At 34.2% G+C, this 25,498-nt stretch overlaps 3 protein-coding genes across 3 annotated transcripts; all 3 read right to left on the reverse strand.

The window, feature by feature from the left end:
* Nucleotides 1–252: 252 nt before the first annotated feature.
* LOC142608221 (uncharacterized) lies at nt 253–6,665 on the reverse strand. The gene is made up of 11 exons (XM_075779951.1): nt 6,319–6,665; nt 5,953–6,037; nt 5,080–5,276; nt 3,552–3,634; nt 2,548–2,593; nt 2,383–2,439; nt 2,017–2,071; nt 1,839–1,939; nt 1,638–1,701; nt 1,410–1,543; nt 253–723 (listed from the first exon to the last, which is right to left on the reverse strand). Exons 1-11 carry the CDS (start codon nt 6,397–6,399, stop codon nt 550–552), a joined length of 1,077 nt encoding a protein of 358 aa, XP_075636066.1. The 5' UTR covers nt 6,400–6,665; the 3' UTR covers nt 253–549.
* A 3,920-nt stretch (nt 6,666–10,585) lies between these two features.
* LOC142607844 (ACT domain-containing protein ACR9-like) lies at nt 10,586–15,218 on the reverse strand. Its single transcript, XM_075779489.1, has 6 exons — nt 14,823–15,218; nt 13,870–14,088; nt 13,668–13,773; nt 12,579–12,930; nt 11,415–11,699; nt 10,586–11,081 (listed from the first exon to the last, which is right to left on the reverse strand). Exons 1-6 carry the CDS (start codon nt 14,974–14,976, stop codon nt 10,929–10,931), a joined length of 1,269 nt encoding a protein of 422 aa, XP_075635604.1. The 5' UTR covers nt 14,977–15,218; the 3' UTR covers nt 10,586–10,928.
* Nucleotides 15,219–18,503: 3,285 nt separating this feature from the next.
* On the reverse strand, nt 18,504–19,055 carry LOC142607447 (histone H4). The gene has a single exon (XM_075778952.1). The coding sequence runs from the start codon at nt 18,969–18,971 to the stop codon at nt 18,660–18,662; it is 312 nt and encodes a 103-aa protein (XP_075635067.1). The 5' UTR covers nt 18,972–19,055; the 3' UTR covers nt 18,504–18,659.
* Nucleotides 19,056–25,498: the final 6,443 nt, after the last annotated feature.

The raw sequence follows: 25,498 nt of genomic DNA on the forward strand, positions 1-25,498 counted from the left end.
TTTTCTAAATAGGGACTAAAAGCAGTGAAAAAAAAAAAAGTTAGACCAAAGTAAGAATCGCGTGAAAATATAGGAACAAAAATGGGTTTTTCGCCTATTTTTTACCCATGACAAACAAACGCTCTAATCATACTCATTACTACCCAAATGTTTCATTTTGATCCAAACTTTCGAGATTTAAAAATGTAGAAATTAAACTAAGGGTGTAAATTGTAATTTACACATAATATTTGACAAGGGAGAAACTAGATGTGGTGCAAAGCATACAAAAATGATCCCTGATACTCCCAAAAAATAAACACTGGTATAATGGTACCAGTTGATGCTGAAACGGAGAAACCAGCTGATGGTTCTGTGTACAAAGTATTTCAACATGAAACACTGGTATGATGGATACCTCTGAGAGTAAAATATGAGGCTGTGCACAAAACAAAAGGCGCACACACAATACTCATCTATTAATTTGAGATGCTGCACATTTATAACCTTTTAAGTGGATTTTCAGTTTTGACTTTACACGAGCTGGGTCTCAGAGACTCTGGCAGTCATTTAGTATTCTTTTGGCTTTTTCAGCTTCTCCCAACTAGAAAACACCAACCTTAACAGAGAATACAGTACTGCCTTTATACAAGAGATAATGAAGTTCCAACAAGAAGAGGGCCAATACCATGGATATAACAATCTGAAGAACAGGCTTATAAGATGCCGAGGGTATTGCCCAACCTGTACCACAGCATTTTCATGTTATGTCAGAACAATCCTCGAAGCAGATTAGACAGTTATGAAGTAGAAAAACGGTGAATTGTGCTGACTGACTTTGTTAAGCATGGAACTAAACTCTAACAAAACAACTTGGTCTCAATCATCTGCCTAAATGATACTGTTGCCAAAATGTAATTAAACCCAGATGGATATATTCTACTTTTGTATCTTATTGTTGGTAATTCCTCTTATGAACATGATTTCTTTACCTAAAAAGTAGCATGCCTAGACCTATGGCAGCAAGCCCTAGAAGCAGAAGTTAACAGGGTAGTTCATTCAGCTTCAGTAAAATGGCATAAGCGAAAATATTGTGTATATGCAGCTGCCACATACGGGGGACTCTTAGGGCACCTTGAAAGCTTCCCTTAGTTTGCTGAAACTGACATTAGTCATCTACCATTGGTTCTTTTGAGCAAACCTAAAAGCATCTTTGAATCCTATAAATATTGAACCAAAACCTAACACTCTTTAAATACACTCATCACCTTCAAACAGTATTATTTTGAATGACAAAAAGATTCACATACTACTAAATGAGAATAATATCTCATTCGGAGCTTGATACGAGTATGACAACTTCATTAATAACTTTGTAATTTTGAAGTTATCAAACCGTTGAGCAAATTGAGTTTGAAAAGTGTACTCACAGGAAAAAGAAAATCTAATGCATTCCAGGCAGCATGACGAACAGCTCTTGTTGGATACATTGGACCACCAGGAGATGTGAAGCTGTATAAACAAGTCTTTAACCTTGTACTTGTGGTCATTCTTAGTTCCAAGCCTGCAAAAATAAATCAACCACATTGATGAGAAAAACAGCCAAAAAAAGTCAAATACAAAATATTTAAGACCTCATAGATGGCTGAAAAAAATACCCTGCAGAGCTTTAATGTGTGAAAGGTAATGTAGTAGTACTGGTTCCACCTTTAACTTTTGAAGCTGACAGTAGAAGAATAAAACACTATATTAAAATGATAATAACACATGTACAATGTTTTTTTCTTTTCCTAAAATACAATAGTTAAAGAGATAATCACAAAACGATATATGCTGTAAAGATGGTTGATCAACTTCACCTGATCTGCAAGTTCAATGATGAAAAAGTCGGCAGGACCGCCAACCAAGAAAGCATTTGGAAAAACTGGATAGTGCTTTAAGAAGCTTTCAAGCTTGTCAACTGCATATATCAGAATTATAATGAGGAAATATGCACTATTTTGTTAAAGAGAGAATTTGCTGTATTGTAAAGCCTACCTGAATTATAGAAGATTATGAATCTTGAGAGCAAAAGATACAGATCCCTCTGGGCCTGAGATTAGATGAAGAATTGGCAACATTAAGGGAAACACCCACTACAGATAATAATTGGACAATGGTATCACTGTCTGTCTTGTATGTCTGATTATACTTTCTTTTATTGGTAAGTACACATGCATACATTTCTTATTTTATAAAAAAAATCACTGACCTCACCCTCCACCCATTCTTATGGGAGGGTGAAGTACCATTTGAGCAAAAATTCATTAGCAAATCTGTTTGATTATGCATAAAAGTGCAACCACACAAAATTGTGGGGGCAGATCAGCATGAAGATATAAAAGGACATTGCCAATGACTGACCTGCATGGGAATCTTATTTAACCGTGTCGGCTCCAACGCAACTTCTTCAAGAAGGTACTGAATTCAAGGGACAAGAATTAAGGGCGGAAAAAGGAAAAGAAAATTATGACATTTTTCAACCAATAGATGTTGGAATTAATATTTCATCCTTGGAAAAACTCTTACATGGAAGAGGGATTGAAAACGCCGAGTATTTGTTTGGATATCAATCCTGCAAATAACCACAATGGTCACATTGCAACATGCTAAGATCATACTTATCATTAATCAGAAACAGTGAGAGCCTATAGAAAGAACACTGTCAAGAATGATGAATACTGTCAAAATATGATTACTTCAAAAGAAGAAGAAACCTGACTAACAACACAACAACAACTGCAACGAAAATCAAATACAAAACTTTTGTGGTCCCCATGCAAGGTTCCAATCCATTTGTTGGAACCCCAAATCTCAACTGTGATGAAAATCACACAGAGAATGAATCTTATATGCCATTTATGACCAAATGAAATAAACTACTGATAACTACTAAAATGGTTACAGCGCTGAGATAAATTTAATGTTATCCTTCTATGTTTCAAGGGATATTGTCATCAGGGCAGGAGAGGGCTTAGAGAGCACATGGTGACAGGCAATGATGAACATTACATCAAATATCATGTTTCACTACAAAACATTATGCATATGCAGAAACAGTAATATGGAGAAAAACAAAAACAAAAAACAAAAAAACAAAACTTGATCTTGGAAAGGAACAGTACAAGCAAGCATATTGTCTTCCAAAGCATCTAAAAATATAATAATAAGATAAAGCTCCATTAATAATCCAAAAGAAAAAATGCTCTATTAAATATTACATTTTACATTCTGGTGTTACTGTCAAGAACACTCATTCCTATAAAGAGATAGAAGAGAACAAGCAAAAATAGAAATTTGAACTAGTTGACAACATCAAAACTATCTTTCGCTCTGGAACCTCGGAAGTCAACTAGAGCACAAAGGAGTGTGAAACTAAATTTTAATAGCATATGTTTCCAAAAGCATGACCTAAACAAACACTCAGCATAAAATAGATATTGCAAAATCTGCATTGTAACTCCAAAAGTCATCTATAACCAGCTTGATAATAACAACCATTATAATTCACTCATATTAACTAATATTCATACCAGAAAACATTTGTAGCACCTTGAACAAGAGCAGATGAGTAACGGAGGAGGACTTCAGAATTGTCAAGTTGAACTTCAAATAGCTGTAAAAGAAACACAGACATGTGCACTGCTCAACATCATAGGAACATCAGTGTAAAGAAATAGATAAGTAATCATCCTAAGCCTTCAATAACTTAATCAGTTTTGTTGGGGTTCATATATAACAGAACATCGTAATTAAGCTCCACAGGGCTACTCACACGAGCAAACCATCACGTGTGAATTCTTGCATCAATCTCTAAGCCTTACGGCACATACCTTAACCTGAATGGCACACTAAGAGTTCAATAATAACTAGACAATAAGATCCCATTAGAAGTCAACAGAAAACAATAGGACCATTAAATATTTCTAACGATAATAAAGCCTATGCCCTTAGAAATAAAGAACCCAAGCTTTAAACATATAATAGGGATAAGGTAACATAAATGTTATTTATTTATTTATTTTTTTGCCAGGGGGTTGGAGGTTAAGATAGAAAAAGAAACAAGCACTCCCAAAACTTCTGCAAAACAAAATATTCTATTGCAACCAGGATTGATCTAAACTCACAAGTCTTAAAACATCAATCAAGAATGTCTGGGAACCTCAACACGTGCCAGACATGGTTTCCATGTTTAAATAATATTATTAAGAATAACATTTCCAAATTTATGATACAAGACTAATACTGAAATTTATAGAATTCAGGATGGACGCAATTTGAGAAGTTTTATTTTTTTATTTTTATAGATAAAAAAAAAAAAAAAAAAAAAAAAAAAACCCACCAATAGCAGTGGTGCTACTACGGGTCAAAAAGAAGCACACCATTTTGAGAATATATTTGCATATTTAAAAATATTAAATATGCACCAAATTCATACCTCATCCTCATGCCTCCACAGGGCTATATAGCCCATAACCAATAAACCATTCTAAATCCAGAGATTCCCCAAGTACATGCAGGGCAGATCAAGTGGGAAAAGTAAGGGGAGATAGAATAGGAATGTAGGAAAACAATTGAATGGAAAGTAACGGATAGGGCCTAAGATCAGCAGTCAGCGGGAGTAAATTTAACATAATAATCTTTATGTAAGTGGAGGTCCTCTACTAGAAGAATCCGTCTTGTTCTTAGCAGCAGATGTTCTTTCTGCAGCTTAGTAAGTAACCTCTCCCTCTTTGACAGTCAAATGAAATTTGAAACAGTAAAACCTCCCTTGACACCAGAAATTGAAATTTATTTGCTAAATTCTTTGGCCAAAAGTTAACTCATTCAGTCCTTTTATTTCTTTCTTTTACAAAATAAGCTTTCCTTAAACTTACTTTAGCCAAATCCATGAGAGGGGAAGCCTCACAATTAATTTGTATGTAAAATTTGAAAATCTACCTAGCCAGTTGGAGGTTATGAAGTATCAGACAAGATCAATAAATATCAATCAATAGAGGTAACAACAAAATACAATCGGGATCTATTCACAAAAAACACATTAAATGCAATCTAACATACCCATTTGTGGAACAGAAGCGTAAAAATGTGGCATGCAAATGATTGGCTCCATAGCGTGACAATTAAATCAAGGATAGGCTGTCCACTCTCAGGCTCCTGAACATAATAATCAGCTAGTACATCAAAAAAGCATAATGGGCCATGGATACCATCCTCTGCAGGAGAAATTGCATCCTCTTCTCTGGTACGGATTATATCTGTTTTCAATTCCAGTAATAAAAAAAAAATGAGAACCTTATACACAATAGTAGTTTGTAACACCTAAGCATTGTCAACATAAATTTAGATAAAATGATAAGATTCAAGTTTGGTTAGTTACAACATACATTAACTAAATCAATCTCTAATCTTATATCAACAAACAAGTAGTATGAAGATATTATCCTTTAGACACACTTCATTTTTACCCAACTTAAATATAAGTTACCATATAACTAACTTCAACTCAATTTAATATTTCAATCTTAAACAAACTAGTAGTATAAATTCAAATAAAAATTGTATTGGTCAGTAGAATGGGAAAATCATACTACTATTAGTACGATTTTCCATTGCTACCAATAAATACAATTTCTTTTTTACCAACTTAACTGGATTTGAACATAGTAACCTACTCTAACCCACCCCACTCCTTGACACTTGAGCCAAAGTGCAAATACATTTTTCAACGGTTTATTCTTCATTGTCTAACAAACAACTCAGAGTATGAGACACATAATAGAATGGAGAAACAAATACATGTGGCCAACCCTAATTGATCTGTTCAGAGTCCATATCCAACTCCAAAATTTCAGCTATTGCTGTCTACAAACAACTCTAAAGCAATGTCAATGTGTGATCGACCTCTAATTCTAAAGCACAACCTTGACTCACCTCTTGCTCTCTCATCAACCTCTAAAGCAATGTCAGCAAACAACTCTTGCAACAAGTTAGGTCTCTGTGAACGAGAAGCTAGTGCCTGTGACAAATTAAGCACACATAAACACTCTCTTTCAAATATCAAATACATATAGCTACCATTTGCTTTTTTTCTTTTTTTCTTTTTTGCTTTCAAAGGCAAATATTGCATTGATTCAATCTCTCACATGCAAGCCAAAAAAAAAACACAGACTATAAATGCAACACAGATATTAAGTAAATAAATAAAGTCAGTTCAAAATTTCAATTATCCTTCTTACTTTCCTAACATTTTCTCAGCAACCAAATGGAAAAGAAAAGAAAATTTTAAGAAAAGCGAACCCGCTGGAGTTTCTTCTCAATTTCTTGGGAGAGAGCACTGAGATAAGCAGAGCACCGAGGCGTTGAGGGACTTCTTGGCATTCTGATGGAAAATCCAGCAAGAACAACAATAGCATTTGAGAGAAACTCAAACTCAAACCCTAACCCTAATTGCGATCCAAACACGGCCTTAGAATCACGGATTTAAGATAGTAGGAGCAGAGTCAGAGAAGAGAAGAAAAGAGCTAGTTTCGGACACAGAAATAGAGAGCAAGTAGAGTGGTTGTGTGAGAAAAAAATGAAATGAAATCTGGTTAGTGGTTACGAAAGTTTTTGCAGTTTCTTCTGTAGGTTTGTACTTTACCGACAACACAATCGCGTGATTCTAATTTTTACTGTTTCTTACTTTTATTCGAATCTTAATCAATAGATTGAGTTCACGTTACTCACATGGTAAATTTCAATTTATTTGCCTTAAAAACTTCAATTTAATCTAACAAATTAAAATTTTTACAAGATTTGTTTCATTAAATAAATTTGAATAAGTCATTCACTCATTCTAAACCTCTCTTAGATTAATAAATTACTTTTTTTTTTCCTTTTTAAAATGCAATAGGATTCGGGTCTATAATTAGAGTTTCCATTTGAGCTTTTAGGTTCATTATTCTAGTATAAGTCTTTATCATTAACAGAAATTCATGAATACTTTAACTTTAGTCTTAGGTCCATTGTTTTACAATAAGTCTTTATTAATTAAGTTAATATAAAATTCATGAAGATTTAATAGCTTCAAATTATATTATATTGAATTGATAGACGAACAACTCGTCATATATATTTTCGAATCCATGGTTGAATAAGTTCTATCATCTATGCATAGTATAAAATGTAGAGTCAAGGTAATGTTTCACAGCCTTCAAAAGCAAATTAGACATTGATTTTTTATATGTATCCAAGTTTTTTCTTTTTAAGAAATGGATCATGTTACTATTATTATACCTTCTTAAAAAAGGGTAATAATAATAATAATAATAATAATAATAATACATGTGAATTTGACTTTTTGATACGAGATAGAAATTTCACTCTAACTTAATCAAAGTGTATATGTGTGTGAAACTTTCTCCTGAATTTTTTTTTTTTTAAGGGGCTTCTCTTGAAAACTTGAACTCTAGTTTTTGCTCTATACACCCCACGAGAACTTATACTTGTGAAATAACCATATCACGCCAAGAGAATTCAGTAATGTGCAGAGACTAATTTAATATATTAAAAACCATGATCTTGGGCATTTTTAAAATAAATATTGTGGTTATTAATCATTAATTAATATTATTAATTTATATCAAGAATTTTATTGTTCAAATGGTACTTTCCAATATAATTCAATAAATCAATAAATACAAAGTATAAGCCTGTGATAAAAATTTTAAACAAAATAGTAGTGATACGACAAAAGCTACCAAGAGGGTGTTCGGTACATGATTTCAAGCAACAATTTTTAATTTTTAAACAACATTACACTTATTTTCACACTTTTTTATCTACATATATTTTCAAAAAAAAATTTTAACTTAAAAACTGTTTTTTAAACCCACATAACAAACGAGCCTAAATAATTCAACCTTATTTTCATTCAAAAAAAATTAATTCAACGTTATTGAGAATTTACCGCCAACATGATTAGACACAAACAAATGAGAAACCCCAAAATATTGAGAGTACCCATTATATGATTCAGTGATGGTGACGTAGAGTGGCGGGGAGGACAAGACATTGAAACTGGGTGTTATTCTATTATATTTTAAGGGTCTTGACGGCAACGTGGAGATTTACACGAGGAGAAATGGAGTGGTGGGTTGGTGTGTAGTGGGCATTGTAGGGTAGACGTGTTGGTTTTGTTTTGTTTTGTCTTGGATAAGATTTGTGGTGTTACCATGTGATAAGTTTTGGGTTAATTTTGGCGGGCGCTTTTTTGAGGTTGAAGTTGGGAATGTGATGTGAAGTTATTATTGCATCACTTGCAGGATAGGTATGAAGCCCACTGGTGGACTCTCGCTGTGGATCACTTGCCAGTTGGCTATCAGCTTATAAGAAAGCTCTCTCTCTCTCTCTCTCTCTCTCTCTCTCTCTCCATTATAAGGACATAATTTTCCCAAAACAGTTTATAGAAAACTTCATCCTAATCTATTGGGACCCTCTCTTTTATTGCAAATACGTTAAGGTTAGACTAATTAGGGGTGGCAAAATTTGACACGATCCGCGAACCCGACACGATACGACACGAAATTAGCAGGTTATGGGTTGAGGCTTAATAGGTTCGTGTCATATTCGAGTTGACACGACTAACCCGTTTAATAAATGGGTTGGGTTAGTGTTGAACACATAGAACCCGTTTGACCCGTCTGACCCGTTTAATTAAATGATATTTTACCAATATACCCTTCAAACTCTAGGTATATAAACTTATTAGTTGTTGTGATTTATTTTCTTTGACATAATGTGATTGATTATTTGTGATATTGGGATATGCTTTAATTTTAAATGATTATTTGTGATGCGATTCTTTCGTTAGTTTTGAATTTTATATTAAAAATATTTATTTGTTTGTTTTTTCATTAATTTTTATTTTTCATTTTGATAAAATCTGATAAACAGGTCGACACGACTGACCCGTTTAATAAATGGGTCGTGTTAGGGTTGAGGAATCTTGACCCGTTTAATAAACATGTTGGGTTAGTGTTGACCTATGTAATCGAATACTCATGACTTGACACGACACGAACCTGACACGCGAACACGAATTGCCACCCCTAAGACTAATATAGGTCCTACTTAATAAATAAATTAAATAAATGAGAAAAAAATAGTTTTTTTTTTTTCCTTTCTAATCAAGATGAAGAAAAACCATATAACTATTTAAAATGGTTAGAAATAATAATTACTAATATGTCTGCCCCATGTGGCTTGAACCAAGGCTATGATAATTCCCATGCATTTAGTGCGTGAGTCCAGTGGTTTTGTAAAGCTATTTAAAGTTTTAAACAAGTCATAAATAACTATAAATAAAAGACAAAAGTAAAAGTATATATGAATGTTCATTTGAGTCGTATAGTAATAGATTGGATGATCTTTTATCCAAATTATTGTCATATGATAGATTACACTTTGAATTAGAATACAAGTAGAGAGCTATATAAAATGATTAAAACTATAGTTTATCAATCATAAGGGTGACTCTGTAGAATAAAATATTGGTCCTCAGAATAATTTGAGAGAAACTACATAAGAGTTGACAACGAGGAAGGAGGGAGTGCTTGAGTTGACAATGAGGAAGGAGGTAATGCTTGTTAAACTTCTGTTTGATTACACATTCATTTTGCTAAATAAGAGGGGATGTGATAGGCACTCCTTTCCTTCTCTCTTCTCTCCTCTCTTAGGCTGTAACTCATGGAACAATTCTATGAAACCATCCTCTCTCCCAGCATGTGAAACTCAAAAATATATAAAAAATCACATATTGTGAGAAAGTGACTTCATGAAACCACAGCATAGTAAGATGATCCTCTCTTCTCCCAAGCATACCCTTAACTATTTTCTTAAATTGTACATTTCATCATATTGAACTCACAAATATATAGAACATCACCGTGTACGATTCATTTGTATCTTTCCAATATTATAGGATGTTCAACATTCAGAAAGGACTCAGATCCACCAACAAACGAGTTTGTGAAACATTTCATTAAACTAAAGATAAACTTAATTACTTTATGCATTGCGTAATTAAAAAAATTTACCAATGAGAAAATGGTATTCTACAAACAGGTTGATTTTATAATAAATTCTGTCTAAAGACACTCTTGCTTCTTGATTTCCACAACTCCTTAAAATTTGGAAAATAAACCTTGGAGGTCGGAACCATCCTCTCCTCCCAATTGATTCTAGGACCACAACCTATTTCACAACTCTTTGCCACAACTCTAATGCGGCAGATTGTGATTGGCTAGATATCACTTACACATGAACTCACTATTTTTTCTTCACTACTCACACTCTGACACATCACAATTGTGGCAAAGAATTGTGTAATAGTTTCTGGTACAATTTTTTTTTTTCTCCCTCCCTCCATGAAGTACAAGCCTCAAGGTTAAGTGACTTCTGGATCAAATGGGAGTATATGACCAAACCAATATGGTGATAGTCTTCTGGTAACGAAGCCAATATAGTCTCCTTGAAATGCATTTTGCAGCAGAAAAATAAGCTACAGTAATATGACACCAAACCATTAGAGTACCAGTTTCCTATGCAAACTGTAAAACTTACTCCCTTGAAACTCAAACTAAACCAATAAGAAGAAGAAAATGCTAAGCAGAAATACACATCAATCAGACTACAAAAAAGTGAAAAGCTCACAAAGCCTACAAGGAGAAGCAAAAACACCATTCCCATTTAGAAGGATTACACTGAACACACAGCTTGGGGAAATTTGAGAATACAAACTTTGTGCATTAGATAACCGGAAATTAAAGCACCAGGTTATTGATCATTTAAGCCCAAAAGGATGGAGGGAGGAAAGCTAACAAAGTTGAGTTCAACTTAGATTCTTGGTATAATACGAATAAATCTACTCACCAGCCCATCAATGTTCTTCTAACTCTATCTACAATCTGATTCCTAGCTACCATATTGGATAACTGAAACCTGCAGTTCTCATCCAAAAGAAATCTGTAGACCTCCCATTCATGATCTGATTCTGACGTTGAATATCTTCCTATTTCAGCCTAAAAACCCAAGACAGAAAGTGTTACAAGTATTTCAAGATTTGACTAGGTAATTTACAATATAGAAGTAATTCAAGAATCCCATCAGCACTGCACAAGTTTGTGTGGAAAAGCAAAGTACCATAGTCAGGTGCTAGCCAATATCCAATTACCCATGCCACCATGAGGAGTGGACGGGAATTAGCAATTTAAGAAAGCAATGGTTCCCAATTTAGCACATTACTTGCTGGAAATGTAATATTCATTTAACCATCTAAGATTGAAGATCCAGGTAGCTGCAATGTGCTGATGAGTTTTTTGAATCACTTAATTTCTAATGCCAAGCATTCATACCGAAAAAATGCAGATCCCAAGTGATTTTAGAGCAAGCGTAACATCATAAAAAACTCGTGGTCTTCCATTTCCAGATAACTCAACTGGATTAGCAACCAGCAGTTCAGTGTCTGGTCCACGGTTGGCAATGATGACACGCAATGGATGAAGCATTTCTACCTTCAAACGAGAACATACTGCACTCTGTTTCTCTAGATCCACAATCTTTTTCCCATCCTTTTGCTGAATAAATAGGTCTAAATCACGATAACCCATTGAATTTGGTGAGAATCGACCATAAGCTATCTGAACAAGAAGAAACAACATACAATAAATATCAGAAAACTGCAAACATGTAATAATTTGTCAGCAAAACTTGACATCCAAACTTACACACGGTGGTTATAAGAAAGAGGACTATAAATTTCCTCAACCATTTCAAGTTTTGGGGGTAACGGTAAAGATTGCAAACATGTAATCATTTGTCAGCAAAATTTGACATCCAAACTTACACGGTGGTTATAGGAAGAGGACTATAAATTTCATCAACCATTTCAAGATTTGGATGTAAGTAAAGATTCTACCATAAATTCATTTTAAGCCCAAGAAAACAATTACCCAGAGTTCACTACTATCTAGTTGACCTCTACCTCTCTCTCAAGCAAAAATAATTCAAAATCAGTGCATTGTCTTTTATTTGTTTGATTATTATTTATTAGTGTGTAAATGGTGACCCTAAAAGCAAGTTGGACAGACTGTTGGCTCACAGGAACAACAGATATTTGGAACAGTTCACTCATGGTTTGCTAACACCACATGGCAAAACCATATCAGTAGCTAACCTTGATAGTATAACCAAGGTGATCTAATCATAGTTAAAAGACACTGGGACTACAAGATTGCAGTCTAATAGCTTCAATAACCAAATAGCCAATTAAGGTGGTAGGTAGCTTAATTCTTTCCAATTAAGCTACATGGGAGCCCTAGGCCAATGGCTAATCTGTCAACTTCAATTATAGCAAACCAAGTCATGTATTTCTGTATAAAGTAAAACAACAAGGGAGGAGGGCCAGCCTAGTCAGGGATACCTAGGATCCAAACTGAATCATTAGAATATCCCCACAACAGATTTGAGTTAAAATGTAGTCTGTCAAAATAATCTTGGTGAAAGATATAAATCCATACCTGGATGTTGCAGTCTTTCAAGGTTCTCATGATGTCATATAGGAGACCCTTGTGATCAGCACAATGTATTTGAAGTAATGTGTGAGCTGGGCTCAATGAATTGTCTACTGTGACACTAGCTTTCTTCAATTTTGACATATCTGGACTAAGAGCTTGAGAGAGGATTTCCTTGTCTGATAATTCATACCCAAATAGCTCCTCAGCTACCTCAGGAGAAGGAGAAGAAATTCCTTGAGGGCATTCATACTCAGGACCTGCCAGCTGAAGTTCACAGCTGATACATGATTCACCCAAAACAGCATGCAATTGTTCTAGTGTCTCATCTTGCCGCTTCTTTGTGTGTAGAAGCTCCCTGAATTGAAATAGTAGATGTGAGTGAAAAAACCATCAAGTTTCACCTTGAGTGATAGTTACATTTTAAAAACAACAACAAATAACAATAATAATAACAAGCTTTAATCAATCAGAATGAGGAAAACAATTTGGTCCCATCAATTCTAGTCAGTTCCTTGATTTCTTTGACACATATTGTCTATTTTATTTTCAGATGCCCAGGAAAAATAATTACTTGGTGAGCAAAAGTGGAAAGAAAATTTTAAAAACTGAACATGGAGAAAGAGGGAAAAAGTGGAGGATAGGTAAAATAAATAAAAAACACTGTACCATTGACATTAGGGAGCGTAGATCTAAATCCTAGATGTAGAAAGGCAAAAAAGATAATACAACTTTATTAAAATATATCTGGATGCTAATTTGGGAACCACATATAAAAATGGGAATCAACAAAGTGAGCATGCAATCCAATGATGAGAAAAGCCTGTAATGAGTTAGTATAAAAGACAAATGAAAATGACAAACCACATCACATTTATTTCCTTTAGGCCAAAAGTGGACAATTTTATTAAATGGCCCAGAGGAAGGAAATTCTAGACATGATGTTCATTATATGACAGAAGCCTGCTAATGCAGTCAATGACTTTAATAACTCCTCGTAATCAAATCAAATGCCTATCAAGAGTAAATTCCACCTTGTATCACCATCACCATCATAATAATATTTATAACAACAAACCCAAAACAAAACCTCACATGTTATCTGTTATGAAGAAGAGGTCAAGAACTCTGCCATCCGGGGTCGTCATCACTTTTACCCTCTGAATTGTAAGCTCAAGCTCACAGAGAACCTGTGTAACATCTAAAAAATATATATATACAGCCGCATTAGGACCACACTGACACACAAATAAAACAACTAAAGGACACTAGAAGAATTAAAGAGAATCGCTGTTACCATGTAGTAATCCTTTTCGATCAACGCTAAAAAACTTCAATAGGTAAACCGGAGAAGACGTGGAGTGCGTCGATGATTGGTCCAAGTAAAATGACACTATACACGATGGGCATACAGATACAAGACGGTTTTTCAAATTCGACCATCTCAAGATGAGCGAACTGGATTGAGGAACTACCCATAATACTATGTAGCACCATATCCCATCAGTAGAAACATCTACAACCAAAAATGGCCCCCAAAGAGAACAATACTAGCGCATCAGCATACACATAAGTTTAATAGTAATTAAAACAATCCTCAAAAACCCCACAATAAAGTGTTAACATATCAAATTTCCACCCACAAAAAAAAAAAAAAAAAAAAAAAAGACTTAATAATCACAATCGTTTAAAAGACCTTTCTAGCCACACATTACAAAAGCAAAACTTAAAGTTCCATTTGATTCCTCATTTATCTTAAATAAAGCACAAAAAAAGAATATTCCCTACAGCAACCTCAAACAAAACATCTACCAGAATTTTTTAAGTTAGCATTTCTTCTCCTACGATATCGTATTCGACAGATACAATAATGCCAGTTTTTTATTGCAAACCATTAAGTATGGAATTCGATCCACACTTCAAGCCTAGGAGGCTAACTAGATATGTCACGTTTGAGAACAAAAGACTTTATCAATTGAGCTGATTGAACTAAGTTCCATAGACAAGAAACTTTTCTAGTATGCTAATTGGAATACACAAAAATAATAGAACAATTAATAACAGAAAAGTCCCAAAATTCAAAAATGCGATTATAATAATTCTAAAAATTTGCTTTGGATATCATATCTAACACGAAAAATACATCAAAGAAAGCAAAAATAAATATTGCAAAAAAAAAAAAAGGAAAAATTGAGCTAGGAAGAAGGTTTTTGATTTGCTTTGTTTAAAGGTACGTAGCTATGTACATACCTCCTTTAGTGATGTATAGGCCGAAATCGAGGACAATTCTGCAAATATCGCATCCGAGTCCGGTTTGATCGGGGCAATTGACTGTGATACAGCAAGGCTCGCCTGGGTTTTTACCTTTCTGGATCACAACGACGTCGTCGTTCGTTATTCCCATACCGGCAACCGCCTAAAAATGCTACAGTGGGACTGCAGAGGAAGCCAAAGGCTGCAGTAGTAGGTTTCAGAGGTCCGGTAGCAGGTGGATATTTTAAGGCTTAGTGAGTAAGGCGTGGAGGTGGCGGCTAAAGGTTCTACTTTAATCGCGAGAGAGAGAATATTTGTTGGTTTTGATAAGGGAAATCGACGTCAGCGTTCAAGGTACGTAGTGGGGGAGGTCCTGAATCCTGATGATTGATTAAAGTTTGTTTAAAAAAATAGACTCTTCTTGCAGCCGGGGGGGTACACGTACAACTACAACTACCAAGCCTACCTTGCTGTCGTTTTTCTCTTGAAACTTGCTATTGTCACGTATAGCTGGAAAAAGAGTAAACAAACAAGAAGCAATTTTGCCAAGGAAAGAAATAATATAATAGAAGCGTGAAGGAACTTTTTAGAAACCGTATGATGTTTTGGTAAAAAAAACAATGTATTGTGTATGCAGTGTCCATGAAAGCTTGATGTTTAACCTTTATATGAGATCCCTTGGTAAAGTTGCCAGGTAGTAATCCGATAGCTCGAGATCATTCTAGTTGTGTAATATGAGATAGGGTTCAAATGGGTTTTTACAGAATTTTATTTTTAAATAACATTAAATATTAAAAAATTTAGTTAGTTGCCACGTTTTAAAACAATGTTGAAAACTAGCATCTCGAGTGTCTAAAACTCGAGTTCCTAGATAAAACTCGAGTTTTTAAGTCTCGATTTGTAAGTGGTGGTAGCTGATGTGGAAGAAAAATCCACGTGGAACCACGTTGAAATCGAGTTTTTGAAACTCGATTTGCTTTTATCATCATTTTCATCAATTTCTGAAACTCGCTTGTCCCAGCGCCCAGACGCCCAGACGCTCCATCTCCTTCAAACCCCAAACCCTCTACCGCATCTCATCGGCGGCAGAAAAACCCATCGGCGACCGAGACCGAGACCGAGACCGAGACCGAGATCGAGACAGAGACAGAGACAGAGAGCGAGACAGAGAGAGGCGGAGAGACAAGGAGGACCGCGACAGAGACCGAGACCGAGACCGAGTTAGCCGCAGCAAGAGGTCCCGTACACCGGACCGCACGCGAACCTCGCGCCACACGCGGTCCCACACTCGCTCACCGGACCGAAAGCGCCGCCGTCAGCGCAGCGAGTCCACCGACGAGAGGGACCGTCAAAAGGCCGCCGTGTCGGAATTCGTCGACGGCATCGCGAAAGAGCACCAAAAGCTCACTGATCACGGTCTCAAAACAGAAAAGCTCTCGTCCACTGGGATTTTGTTTTTCCCTCATTTCCAGGTAAGGCCAGAAACACTTAGAGAGATTCCGGTAGAAATCGAGTCTGGCGGATTGGGCACTGTTGTGTAAATCTCGAGTCTCAAAGACTCGAGATCTGTGAGAAATTTTTTTTTGTGCCGTTGAACTCGAGTCTATCAGACTCGAGTTAAATGTGTTTTTATTTTTATAAAAATTGAGTTTTTAAGACTCGAGATCCAGGTGGCATTTTTCTCCACCTCAGCGAGCGCAAAGCGAGCACAAAGCGAGTCTAGAAGACTCGAGTTTTAATGTGAATCTCGAGTTTCAAAAACTCGAGTTGTTAGTTTCCTTTATAGTTTCAAACGTTGCCTAACTTACTACATAGATGCCATCCACATGCCTAATCTGCACATTCCCCCGGTTTTTACAACTTTAACTTCTTCATTTTTTTTCTTTTTTTGGGTAAATTTTCAATTTTAACGTCGACAATTAAGGGTGAAGTCACAATTGTTACACCCATGTCAATTTCCCAACTAATGCGGCTAATAGTTCAGCCCAATTATCCCACTTCTAAAATTATATATTTAACTTTTTAAAAACTTTCTTTTTTTTCTAAATATAAGTATATTTTAACTGAAACCAACTAGCAACTTATATCCAATAATCATGTCCGCTAAACTCGTTAAGATTTAAAGACTGCGTCAAATGATTGTCCCGCGTTTACTATTCACATTTTATCGGTTCTAATACATAAAAACACTAAACACAATCCTTGCTTGCTTTAAGCCACTTTCAACCAAACAAACTAATGCTAAAACTCCGAAGTGAACATGAATTATATTTTGAAAAAATTGAAACGAAATGATCCAATTAATTTGATCATGGATTTTCTCTTTAGAAAAAAATAAATACAATAATCCACCATTGATTTAAATGTGAACATTAAATATATGTTTTTATCCAAGCCCCACCCCATTGCTCAAACTCGCATACCATAGTAAACCCCAAACCCTCGTAACAAAAAAAAGTACCACTTCGCCTAGCATGTGCGCATTAATTTGATACACTGTCAATTTGGATATTGGACAATTAAACTTACATTTTAAATGCTCGAATGTATTTTGTACACTACTTGGAAGGAATTTCTCTCAATAAAAGAAAGAAATTAAAGGCTTGTTTAGATCATCATGATTTTGAGTGATATTATTCAGTTTTCATCACTGAATTTTCAAAATGTGGGTCCCACTAGAAAAATCTTATTTGGCTTAGTTTTTGAGCAATGTTTCCATCACTCAAAACTTAAATTTTTGAGTGATGGATGATAGAAACTGAAAACAAAATTTTGGTATTTTCAGTTTCTAAAATATTAGTTATGGTGGCAAAAAGTGAGTTATGTGATTAAGTTATATAACCAAACAAGAATTTTGAAGTTTTTGAAATAAAGTAAAATTTGGGTTATAAGGTATGAGTTTTGAGTTTAAATTATAAGTTAAGTATTAAGTTATAAAAACTAAGTCATGATCAAACTAAACAAGCCTTAAGTGTGCTTCACACAAATTAAAAAATCAATTTATTTTATTATTCAGCATATTTTTACTATTATTAATAAACTATTCGTGAATCATATTGTACTATTTTAATTAATATTTATTTTTATCTACAATATTTTTAACAAAAAATTTTCAATTTAAACAAAATAAAAATTTATTTAAAATCCACTTATTTTATTAAATTTTAAAAAATTTTACTAAAAATATTGTAAATAAAAATAAAAGTTATTTAAAATAATACAATATAATTTATAAATAATATAATAAAATTTATAAATAATAATAAAAATAAACTGACAAGATTAAACCCAACCAAATACACAAACAGAATTCAAAACAGAACCTAAAATTCAATACACATCCAAATCATTCTATTTAAAGGCCATTGAATGTTTACAATCTCACTTAAAAATAAAACAATTGAAACTCACAAAATATACATGAAACACCACCATTCAAAACAAAATTTCCAGGGAAATAAAATCTAGACTTCAGATGAGTATAACATAATGGAAACACACTCAGAACTAGTTCTCTGCTTGCTTACTAAGAAAATCATAAACCTAGAATCACACATTCAATATATTAGCTTGAGCTACAAATTTTCCAAATTCAAATTATGTAATCAGAGAATTAATCCACTTTCCAAGCAACAAAGATACTAACAGGGAAAATCCACAGCTACAACACAAACAGAATTAAAAAAGCAGCAAATTCCATTTCTTGAATCTGAGAGTGCCAAATTACAGAAATAGAACCTAAAAACAAGGAACGAAATCCAGACCTACAGGCAAGATCTACAACCACCACCACAACTAACTAAGTACACAAATCTAATCATAGTCTCAAGATTCTTAACCGCCGAACCCATAGAGAGTCCTTCCTTGCCTCTTCAAGGCATAGACGACATCCATGGCCGTCACGGTCTTCCTCCTTGCGTGCTCAGTGTAGGTCACGGCGTCACGGATCACATTCTCCAAGAAGATCTTGAGGACGCCACGTGTCTCCTCGTAGATCAGACCGCTGATACGCTTCACTCCACCCCTGCGAGCCAAACGACGAATCGCAGGCTTCGTGATTCCCTGGATGTTATCGCGAAGAACCTTACGGTGTCGTTTTGCTCCTCCCTTGCCCAAACCCTTGCCTCCCTTTCCACGCCCAGACATTTTTTGAAAAAATTGAAAGAAGAAAAAGAGTTTTCTGAGATTTGAGATTAGAAATTGGAATTGGTTTTGATTTTTTGATGCGAAAGTGGTGGTGTATGTGTGGGTATTTATAGAGTGGGGGTGTTTTGGATTTGGGGTTTGAAGTTTGGGCGGGGATTAATGAGACTCGTTGGATTTCATGGCTTTATCGATGGCTAAGAGACTCGATCCGCGTGACTTGGTGAAGGGCGACGTGACCCGTTGATGAGATTGGAATGGACGGTGAGGAGAGTCGTGAGTGTGGTGATTACGGATTGTGCTTTTTTAAAATAGAATAAAAAAATTTTGTGAAATGTGTTTGTGTTTCTTTTGGCGGGTTTGAGGAGGAGCCAATGTGCAGTGAAATTTTTCGATTTGAGTATTTTGCAAATTTGGGTGGCTGAGGAGGAGCTCGCGGCAGTCGGCACCTATTTACTCTATATTTTGGCTGAAATTGTAAAACCACATCCAAAATTTGTTTACAATAAGTACATATTTTCAATTTTTATATAAATAAATGTTAAAATGAAATATTATGATTATTGTTATTACATAAAAGTTTGTTTGCCATTGTGAATAAAAATTACGACAAGGATGGTAATTTCTTCTCTATATATTAAAATGATTCAAAAAGTTAGTTAAGATTTTAAAAAAAATGTAAAAAATACTCATAATCTAATTAATTAATCTTTATTCTTAAAATAGAGACTCTTCTATTTTTTTTATAAATGTTAATAGTGTTTATTCATCATAATTCAAAATTGCTATATTTTTCAATCACAAAAATATCTAGGGACGTAATGAGATTTATGCATTTGTGAGTGAAATAATTTTTTGTTATAAATATCACCATACCCCTAGATATTTTTTGTGATTGAAAAATATAGCAACTTTGAATTATGATGAATAAACACTATTAACATTTACACAAAAAATAGAAAAGCCTCTAAACACGCACGTGAGCGAGTGCTTAAAGGCTAGTTTGCAATAACGGCATATGGTTTTTTTTTTTTTAACAAATAAACATGTGTTTGTTTTAAGTTTTTTAAATAAATGGATAAAGTAATTTGAAAACCATTAGGAGAGTGGTCCTCTTTTGTTGGCAATATTTTAGTAAGAATTAAAGATATATTTTTACCAAGTTGCCCTTGCTTAAACGCAGGCTCTAGGAGCATTTTGGGAAAAAAATCCGGTCCAAATAGGGGAAGCCCCTTATATAGTAGTCTAGAAAAATAGGGTTAAAATTATAATTCAAAAAAATTCAAAAACAAGAAGAAAAAAAACTACCAAATAAACTTTTTTTCCTAAAAATAAGCATACTCTCTATCTAAAACATATCTCATGTACGTTTCATACAAATTTTTTTCCTAAAAACTAGCACACACTAAACCCAGCAATTTACTTCATTTCAAATCCTAAATTTTAGTTTTATAAAAATCTCTTCCTGTATAGCCTCACCAACAATAGATAAATTCAAATTGAAAAATTATATTAAACTCAAAATAAAAAAAAGAATCTTATCTCACATGCGAAGCGTGTGTGATGAGGCTAGTTTTTATTATTGGGAATCAAATATGTTGTATAAATAATTAAATCTTTTCATAAGTTTGGTTAGGAGTTGTAAGTTGTAACATTATAATAAACCTTACTATTTATTTTTGTAGATGCTTATTTTTTTAGAAGCCCAGCAGGAGGAAAAACCCAAAGACATGGGAAGAAAAGAGTGAGATGGAAATACCATTAAGCCAAAATGGCAGGAATAATGGATCACGGGTCCATAAAATAAACAAATGGACCCTGAAGAAGTAAATGGGCCTAAGAAGACTCGAAAGAAAAAAATAGCAAACTCATGGGCAGTATGGATAAGTGAGAATAGGTCACAGCTGTCACAGCAAACCCAAAACAATGTAACGCTCTGTTTGTTTCGCTGAAAAACTATCTATATAGATAGTTTTCCACATTTTCCAGTGTTTGGTAGCATAAAAAAAATTTAGTCAAAGGAAAACTATCTTTAGTCAATGGAAAACCCTAATAAAAATAAGGCTTATTTTCTATGGAATGTTTTCCAATTTTTTTTTTTTGGAAAACAATCTCTCCCTCAGCGTCACATCTCTCCTATAAATACTATCTTTTTCTTTACTCTCTCTAGCCGCGGGAAACAACTATTTCTAGCGCCTACTCTGTATCACAGTCTCACGGTAAGCTTTCAATTTTCTCCTTCTCTTTGCTTTTTCTCTCCTTTCTTATTCTCACTGTCTCTCCCACTCTGGTCCCTCCTCTTTTCACAGATCTCTCTCTATCTATCTCTCACAGTCAGCAACTCTTCCTTGCACTGGTAATATTTCATTCTTCTCTACAAAAACCCCAATTTTATAGTTTGCTTTGGCATTTGTTGTGGGGTGTGGGTAGTTTGAGTTGAAAACTTATGGGCAAACTTTTGCTTTGATCTAGTAGATACGCTTATGGGCAAACTTTCAGCACACCAAATTCATGATTGGTTTATGGATTATTATTTGTAATTAAAATTTATAGAGAACCTCTGGTCTGCCTCTCGCAGAAACAAAACTTGTCAACTACTGCAGAATTTTGATTTCATGTGTTTTAGTATACTTGATTTGTTTGATGGATTCCTGTTTTTTGTTAAAATAAATATATTTGTTTCAAAATATAGAAAATAAATATATTAATTTAAATTCCAATGGTTTCATGTGTTGTAAATGCACTCCATAGATATTCAAACGGGACACATGGGTCTGCCAAAATTTCTTTAACCATAGCCTTAGAGAAGGATTTTTTGACAAGATTTTATCAATAAGGAGCCGTTTAGATGATTCTTTGGATGAGGGAACCACCTCTAAATTAACTTTACCTTTTAACCAACTAAAATTTTCTGCTTGGTCTGCAACATTTTGAGCTTGCTTTTTATTTTTTATCGCTGTGAATTATGCAGATTGTGAAGTGCTTTATTAGTAATATTAGAATCCTCTCTCAATGTCTGGGGAATTAAAATTATTAAAGAGTTGTTTTTGTTGTTGTTGTTGTCCTTCTTGTATTGAGAAAGTTCCTCATTTGCCAATTGGAAATTGAGCGTCTCAGGTAGAACATTTATAATTGTATTATCTGTGAACTAAGTTTTACTACACACTTTATAACATATTTATTTATTGGAGCGCTAAACGATGAACTCAACAAGCAAAATTAGTATCTCAGGTAGAACATCATTAGCAGAATTAGTTTGCTAGATAAAGCAGAATTAGTTTGCTAGAACATCTTTATTCTCTACTCCTCTACCATTCGTACTCTTGTTCTCACCCAAGTGAAAAAATTTACAACAATATGAAAAAAATTTAAAAAAACAAGTAAGAGCAAATGTCTCTCCTTCACCATTTATTACCTTGTCAATTTTTAGCCTCTAATAACAAACTCAAAAGTTATTGTTTCTAGTACTTATGGAGTGATGATGTTGTTACCTTATAGTTTAGTCTCATCAAACTTAAAGTGGTCATTTTTTATGAAGTGTTTTCTTTAAGTACCTGTGTATATGAATGAATTCTTTAAGTACACATTTAATTCATACTCATCATTTTTTTTTTTTTGGAAATATAGATGGATAACCCATCACTTCCTGCTGCCATAATGGGGGCAGCTACATCTGTTATTGCTGTGGGTGTTGTTATTTTGAAAGGACTAAGATCTAGGAGAGTTATGCCTAGAGAACCTCATGTCAATCGAGAGTATGAAAAAGATGGTAAAACTTAAGCACTTCTTGGCAATATGTGTATTTCTATTCACTTGGTATTGATGCTTAGAGTTCCAGAGCCACAAAAATTGCAGTGGTATAGTTACAATGAGATAGTTTTATAAAAAAAATGAGATAGTTTTCCAAAAAATATTTGTGCATACCAAACACTAGAAAACATTCTCAAACTCATTTTCAAGGTCGTTACCAAACACTGGAAAATGAGATAGTTTTCCAAAAAATATTTTATGGAAAATGACCAGTTTTTCAGAAAACATTAATGCTGAAACAAACAGAGCATAAGTAAAGAGAGTAAGGGGCAATGGAGAATCCATGAGCCCCAAAGATGAAGTATGAAGCACTTGTGCCAAGAAAGCCCAAAGAGTTAGTAAAAGCCCATGGGAAGTATAGAATTGGAAAGGGCCGAGGATGCCCCAAGAAAGTAAACGGGCCGAGGATGCCCAAAGGGAAGTAGACGGGACAAGGGAGCCCGCAAGTAGTAAAGGGCCCAACGAGTTTATTGGGCCATCAGAGAAAGAATGAACAGTAAAACCCGAAGAGGCCTAGCAGCCCTGGGTCAAGCAAACTTCACGGCAGGCATAACAGAATGATGTGGTAGGAAGCAAATAGCAAGGCTGAGAATAAAGCACGGAAAAGCTCACGATAGGCAAGACCCAACCCCTAAAGAAGCAAGCCATAAATAAAAAGTCAGGGAAAGCAACCCACACCATAAGAAGTCAAAGACAAACAACAAAATGGGCAGAGGGACCTTCAGACCGCGGCAAACACATGAGTAGCGAGCAGAATTTGGACGAGCATGAAAGTATGGCATGCGCAAGGTCCACACACCACTAGCCTTTACCCAGCCAATACAGGAAGTAGTGGGTCATGGATCAGAGGTAAGAGGGCATGGTCTAGCGGTGGGGAGGGGGAAAAACTCATTTTCGTGTTTCCTGCTCAAGCTCTTTTGGAGGCAGTGTCCTGTTGGGATGACATACCACTCAAAATAGGCAAAACTGAGTTGGAACCACTAGGTGCATGCCATAAGGGACGGAGAGAATAAGAGTACTTACACCGTGGCAGGTAAGAATATCACGGCAAGTAAACAAACAAAAGAGTCTTTTTTGTCTGGTGAGGTGGAGCGGCGCGGCCAGCGCAGGTAAATGGCGCTGGCTGAGTGACTGACCAATCAATAATGGTCGGCAAGGACACCCGCACCAGACAAAAAACGGTTAAGGGCTAAAATGTTTGTTTTAAGTTTTTTTAATAAATAGATAAAGTAATTTGAAAACCATCAGGAGAGTGATTCTATTTTGTAGGCAATATTTTAGTGAGAGTTAAAGATGTATTTTTACCAAGTTATCCCTGCTTAAACGTAAGCTATAGGGGCATTTTAGGGAAAAAATCTAATCCAAATAGGGGAAGCCTCTTAAATAGTAGTCTAGAAAAATATGGTTAAAATTGTAATTCAACAAAATTCAAAAACAAGAAAAAAAAAAAAAAAAAAACCTACCACATAAACTTTTTTCCTAAAAATAAGTATACTCTCTATCTAAACATATCTCACGTAGTTTAATACAATTATTTTTCCTAAAAACTAGCACACACTAAACTTAGCAGTTTACTTCATTTTAAATCCTAAATTTTAGTTTTATAAAAATCTCTTCCTGTATAACCTCACCAACAATAAATAAATTCAAATTGAAAAATTATATTAAACTCAAAATAAAAAAAGAGTCTTATCTCACATGTGGAGCGTGTATGATGAGGCTAGTTTTTATTATTAGGAATCAAATATGTTGTAATAAATAATTAAATCTTTTCATAAGTTTGGTTATGAGGTGTAAGTTGTAACATTATAATAAACCTTACGATTTATATTAAGAAACATCTTACTTATACAATTATATTTCCTTAAAAAATAATATTTTTTCAATTTGAGAGAGATTTGAGTTATTTTTTATGATTTTTAAAATTTTTTTTTATATGTATACTAGCCTCTGAGCATGCGCTTGCGCGCATGCTCAGAGACTCTTCTATTTTTTGGGGCAAAAATTAATAATTTGCATTTATTATAATTTTTGTTTTTTTATATATTTTTCAAATAAATAAAAATGATAAACTTTAGAGATAAGTAATAATTGTAATTTCTTTTTTGAATGTGAAGGGAAAATTTTCTTAAATTTTAGGAGTTTTCTTTTTGAATTCAAAATGAAATTTGTTATTTAACATTTATGACCATATTTTTAAATGAAGTTACCCTTCATTAATAAGGACATTTTTAAACCACAAAAAAATCTAGTTGAATGGGGGGTATCTTCTTATATATAGTATAAAAGATAGATAAAAGGTTTGTTTATTTGAAAATCTATTAGTTTTATATATTATTACACCTACTAAGAAATAGTTATTATAACAATTTTAAAGAGAAACTAGCCTCTGAGCATTCGCTCACGCGCATGCTCAGAGGCTCATCTATTTCTTTGGAAAAAAATTTAATAATTTGCATCCATTATAATTTGGAATTACTACATTTTTCAATCACAAAAAAATTTAGGGATGTGATAAGTATTATGCGTTTGCAGGTGAAATAATTTTTTATCACACCTCTAGGTTTTTTTGTGATTGACAAATGTAGTAATCTCAAATTATTAAAAATCCATTTGTGTGATAAAAGATAGTCACTTAGTTTAAAAATCCATAAAAATAACTTAAATAAATAAATTTTTAAAATTTTTAAAACACCTTGAATACCGAAAGGTTAGTAGCT

Source organism: Castanea sativa, chromosome 8 (genome assembly GCF_040712315.1).
Source record: "Castanea sativa cultivar Marrone di Chiusa Pesio chromosome 8, ASM4071231v1".
In the NCBI taxonomy this organism is placed as follows: domain Eukaryota; kingdom Viridiplantae; phylum Streptophyta; class Magnoliopsida; order Fagales; family Fagaceae; genus Castanea; species Castanea sativa.